The following is a 6000-nucleotide window of genomic DNA, read 5'->3' as shown; positions in this document are numbered from 1 at the left end:
GAGGGTATAGTTAGGCAGATAGTTCCTGTGTGTCTCCCATGTACATAGGAGGTATATGCGTTATTAAACCTCTGTTTTTCTCCTGTTAATCTATCTTTTATTATGGGGGGGAGGTCTCAGCCAAGAACTTAGAAGGGTAGAGGGAAAATTACTTTTCCTCCCCATAAACTATACCCTAAATGGCACAGCTGTAGATGTTGACCCTTAAACAATGTGAGGGTTAGAAGTGCCACCGCACACACACACAGTCGAAAATCTGAGTATAACTTTTTTTTTAAGAATTTATGTTTTATTTATTTTTGGCTGTGTTGGGTCTTCCTTGCTGCGCACAGGCTTTCTCTAGTTGTGGCGAGTGGGGGCTACTCTTTGTTGCGGTGTGCAGGCTTCTCATTGCGGTGGCTTCTCTTGCTGCAGAGCACAGGCTTAGTTGCTCTGCAGCATGTGGGATCTTCCTGGACCAGGGCTTGAACCCATGTCCCCTGCACTGGCAGGTGGATTCTTAACCACTGAGCCACCAGGGAAGCCCTGATTGTAACTTTTGACTCTCCTAAAACTTAACTACTAATAGCCTACTGTTGACCTAAAGTCTTAACCAATAACATAAACTCTTGATTAACATATATTTTGTATGTTATATGTATTACATACTGTATTCTTACAATAAAGCTAGAGAAAAGGTTATTAAGAAAATCCTAAGAATGCATTTACAGTACTGCACTGTATTTATCAATACTATAAGTTTATGTTATCTGTTTATAAAATAAATCTGTCAGTACCTACATTAATATTGTCTTATATGATATAAAACACTGTAGATCTTATAAATATTATTAACACCAGATATCAAAAATAAAAAGATGTGGAAAAGAAATTCATGTTTTTTTTACAGTTATTTATTGAAAAAAATTCATGTGTAAGTAGACCCATACAGATCAAACCCATGTTGTTCAAGGGTCAACTGTACTTCTTTTCCCCAAAAGTCCCACCAAGAACCTTCTCCTACCCACTAAATGGTTTGGATTTATTCAGACAGAAGTCAAATTAATGTAATTCAGTAACATTTATTTTACATAAAACAATTTTCAAAGAATACATTTAAAAACCATCCAGATACTGATTTTATTGCATTACAAAACATTGAGAGGCACAATTGAAATATTCAAATAAATTGTGAGGGGTGGAGGTGGGGTGAGGCCTATGATCTCTATCCACGTTGTTCCTTAGTCACTGAGAGGCTCTGGGTCCAAGAGTCTCTACCATGAGGCAGTAGTGCACTTCATTTAGTAGGAATAAATCACATAAAATATATACTTTTATACAGAAAGTGTTACTGTACTGTCACTTTCAATTACTTATAAAAACTTCACTTTGAATTGCACAAAAGTTTTCTTTAAAATTGTTAACTCCCAGAAGGTGGGGCTTAGAACCAAGTATCTCTCTAAATAATTCATTACAAATAATTCAGGTTCCATTTCTCCACAGATCAAAAAAAAAAAAAATCTATGAAGACTTACAGTATGCAAATGAGACATTTAAAAAATTTTTTATAGGAAAATAGGTTTACACATTTGTCCCTAATCAGCTAAAGTTATTTTCTCTCTACTTTAAAACAAATCACAGAATATCCAAAGTTTTAAATCAGAGTACCTGCACCACAGTATAATGTGGCAGTGTTTACGTTAATTCATTTTGTGTATCATTCTACTGCAGTATCGGATTATCAAAAAGGCACATGGGTACATTCTTCGGAACAGTTTTGGTCTTTTAAAAAAAAAAAAAATCACACGTTTATAAGCAGTGATTTCAATCATGTTTAAAAACAAAAATACTAAACAGATTCATTTCCTAATCCAGGTGATACAGAATCCATGAGATTTCTTCGGGCACTTCACTTCCCATAGAATTTCTTGTTCAGCAGGTATATGAGAAGGTTTACATTCACTTTAACCTTATCAAACATTTTCATCACAGCTACTCCTTCATACTGCATCTGAAGTAAATCCTGAAATTGTAAGGAACACCAATCACATCTCCAATTTGACATTTCCCACATTTAAAACACATTCTAGAAGACTGTTGACAACAATAAGATTCGGTTGACCTAAGGACCTCAGTGGGGATTCTTATACTTCAGTGTGCATTAGAATCACCTGGTTTAAAAACACAGGCCAGTTAAAACAGATTACTGGGCCCTACCCCCAGGAATCTCTGATTCTGGATCTCTGGGGCGGGTCCCAAGAACTTGCATTTTAACAAGTTCCCAAGGGATGATGATATTGTTGGTCTGGGTGCCATAGTTTGAGAATCACTCACCTCGATGAAAGAAAACAGATTTTTAGAATTGATAAGGACTTTGAGAGAAAACCATTACCGTTAATATTAGACATATAATTAAAAGTTTAATTATAATTGAAAAACTCAAGACACAAATGTTACAGCAAGATGAGGTATATCCTTTAGAAGAGCCAGGGTTTTCTAAAGTGGAGTGAGACAGTTCACTGAGGAGCAAAAAGAATATTAGAACTCCTATTTTTATTTTTTCCTCATTTCTTAAGCATGTACATTTTCTATGTATTTTATAAAGTAGATTTTGAGTAAAGTGCCAAGAGCATGTATACTTTATAAATAAGTAAATATAGAGAAATACGGAGAAATGATCTCTTTACTGAGGACAACTGCGAGATTGAAATTTGGAGACCACTGTACAAAGCAACTCCTTCCGACCTAGACTACTTCTGTTCCTGTATTCTGTTCCTCATTCTCAAGTAACTTTATCATTCTGTTTCATTGCTGCTGTATAAACAAAGAAAAATTAATAAAATTTCCTTCCTTTATAAATTAATAACCGGTTCACACCAGCCAAATGCATGAGACTAAGCAGTAACATTTTTTTTTTTTTTGCGGTTCGCGGGCCTCTCACTGCTGTGGCCTCTCCCGTTGCGGAGCACAGGCTCCGGACGCGCAGGCTCAGCGGCCATGGCTCACGGGCCCAGCCGCTCCGCAGCATGTGGGATCTTCCTGGAACGGGGCATGAATCTGTGTCCCCTGCATCGGCAGGGGGACTCTCAACCACTGCGCCACCAGGGAAGCCCTAAGCAGTAACATTTTACAACAACACAGGACAGGGGCGCTTTCCCAGATAGAAGATATCTATCATTCCTGAACTGCCCTAGACTCATAGCCAGGTCTCATTTTCCTGTTTCTAGCTCTGGAAATTTCTTGCTTCTCGATGATAATGCCTTGTGTCTATAACAAGCAAGGCCACCTGCAGAAGTTGGAGTCTTCTTTGAGAGAACTTGGGCTCTTGCCAGCTTCCTGTTCCACTTTCTCAATGATCTCCAACTGTACTCAACTAAACCCCTCCATTATTTAGATATGCTTCTGGGATGGAAATTCCATAGGGAAGTGAAGTTCTTTCATCAAGAATGGTTTTGCCTATTAAAGCATAGTGGAGATTCACTTTTCCTTTGGTAAAGGCAACATCTGTCAAAGACTCTTGGAAAAGAATGAAACCAATAATGGTTAAATTGAGAAGGAATCATGTATGGAGGGGAATTAGCTGGGCCCCCCATGGGGAACAGAGGAACTCTGATTGCACTTGCGGTCGAAAGACCAGATTTTAGTCTTATCTCCACTATTTGCTATCTTACAACCTTGCAACATCATATAACTTCTCTGAGGTTCTGTTTCCTTGTGTGTAAATTGGGGCTGACACTGCCAACCCCATAGGCATGTTATTGGGCATATGAGATCAAGAAGTCTGCAAACACTTTGTAAGCCACTCTTGTCTGGTCAGGAACAACTGGAATCCTGTGAGACAGTCAGTAGTGTAGAGAGATGAAGAGTTTGGATTCTAGCGGCCCTTCCATAATGTGCTCTCTGAATCCCAGTTCTTCATCTGGGAAAGGAAGAATACCAAGACTGCAGCCCTCCATAAACACTGGCCATTATTTATATAAGCAGAACATCTTCACGTAACTCACACCTTCCTGTTATGTATATGGCTACAGGATATAATTAGGATATCATCTTTAGGAACTGAGGAAAGAATGGCCTGAAGAAAACCTAGAAGCATAATGTTAGAAGAAATCTCCCTTTTTGTCCTCTTAGAAACAAAGTCCTTGACTCACACTAAAGACCTGGCCGTCACATTTCTCTTTGGTAATTCGCTTCATATTAGAATTGTCTGAAAGCCATAAATTGTGTGAAAAGATAAGTCTGACTTTATGTCTGACAGCTATTATATGCAGGGTTGGCTCTGTGGGCATTCGACCTGTGCATGGTCCCATGATTAGAAGAAGGGTCCTGCACTTAGTTTAATGCTCTGCTGTCATCATCTTGAAATTCTCACCAATTTCGAGTAAGGGGCTCTGCATTTTCATTTTGCACTGAGCCCTGCAAATTATGTAGCTGGTCCTGATGATATGTCAATGATTGAAAAAAATCTGGAGCATAATAGCCACCTGCATACAGCTAAGGAGTAACATTTAACAGTTGTGTGTCTAAATGAATGGCGTGAACAGCTAATCCTACTATGAAACTTTTAACAAAGGAGCAAGTGAAGCTTGGTGTTTGCATAGTGTTAAAAGGAAGTCCTGTGGAATTCCTGAGGCCTCTCTAAACAGGTGTCTCCTGGTCACTTGTGATTCATCCGTTGTTCAGTTGATGTTTATTGGGCTTGGATCATTTCCTTCTTGGCAATCACATGATAGGTCTTTGCTACAGAAGAATCACTAACCAAGGCATATCACCACAAGCACGCTCTTTTCTCTTCCCATATTTATCTAAGTATTCCACAGAGTAACTCAAGACTTTCAGTTAAATTTTTAGATGGATACATTTAGTGACATTTAAAATAAACAAGAAAATAATACCATTAAGTATACTTTTCACAATTACATAATATCTTCAATTTTCTCTCTTAACTCTAATTTACTCCATTATCTCAGTGTCTTTATAAAACCCATTTAGCTCTCTTTTTTTTTTAGGCTTATAAGGAATGCTAGACAGAAAAGAAGGGCCCTGGTATTTTATCCCATGGGTTAGGGGTGGAGGTGTAACTGCACTGATCTCAGCCACAGGCTAGGGAGGCAGTGAGGCTGGAACTTACACCATTCCCAGTGGCTTATCATGATGTTCCATGTAGATGCATGCAGAATACTTGGTAACAGTTTTACAAGTAGTTGGTGGCCCAGGTAAATAGGTGTTATTTCCATTTAAAAACTCAATCACATCAAAAAAGAAAACTCAATCACATCTCTAAATTGATCCTGTGCAGGGATTAAGTTGGGAGTAGATAAACATTTACTTGCACCCTCCCTCCTTCTTTTTTGGTGGCACATAAACTGTTTTCTCAGTTTCTGCTCAAGTATATTTGGCTTAAATGTGGTTCTTATGAGAAAATAGCAGTAATTCTGACTGCAAACACCATTTTTCTATTTACAGATATCTGTTTTGCACAATGTCTTTCTTTCTTGTGATCCCAAATAGTTAACAAAGAAATTTAAGAAACTGATGCAAAAATAATTCTAGGAAGAAGAAAGGGAAGAAGGAGAAATGAGATGCAGAAAGTTCCAATCCTGGGTATATGCTATCTTAGGAAGAAATGCAATTTCCTAAGAAAAGGAAACTTTCCAACCTTTACTTAATAGCTACAAATATTTTTACATATATTATTCTTTTCTCTAAGCTTCAAAATGAAAACATAGCTTAGAAAAACTCACTGCTATGGTTTACCATTTAAAAGCAGTTTTAAGTTCCAATAATTTGGAAAATCATAGCTTTAAAAAAATCATCAACACTTAAAGTAATACTGGCAAATAAGGCTGGCATTGGTCTCCTGTTAAATTTCATTGTTGTCATGAAGAATGCAAGCCAGGGGCTTCCCTGGTGGCACAGTGGTTAAGAATCAGCCTGCCAATGCAGGGGACATGGGTTCGAGCCCTGGTCTGGGAAGATGCCACATGCCGCGGAGCAACTAACCTCGTGCACCACAACTAC

General features: G+C 38.1%; 1 protein-coding gene across 2 annotated transcripts in view; it reads right to left on the bottom strand.

The window, feature by feature from the left end:
- Window positions 1–1041: 1041 nt before the first annotated feature.
- IQGAP2 (IQ motif containing GTPase activating protein 2) overlaps window positions 1042–6000 on the bottom strand; it is a 306248-nt gene continuing 301289 nt past the window's right edge. For both annotated transcript variants that reach the window (XM_007105494.4, XM_028492989.2), the window contains one exon: window positions 1042–2002. In XM_007105494.4, coding sequence (XP_007105556.3) covers window positions 1889–2002 — 114 coding nt within the window. In that variant the 3' untranslated portion in view covers window positions 1042–1888. The remainder of the gene's footprint in view (window positions 2003–6000) is intronic.

Source organism: Physeter macrocephalus, chromosome 8 (assembly GCF_002837175.3).
Source record: "Physeter macrocephalus isolate SW-GA chromosome 8, ASM283717v5, whole genome shotgun sequence".
Taxonomy (NCBI): Eukaryota; Metazoa; Chordata; class Mammalia; order Artiodactyla; family Physeteridae; genus Physeter; species Physeter macrocephalus.
The sequence above is the reverse complement of the archived record's forward strand: the minus strand, read 5'-3'. Positions and strand labels throughout refer to the sequence as shown.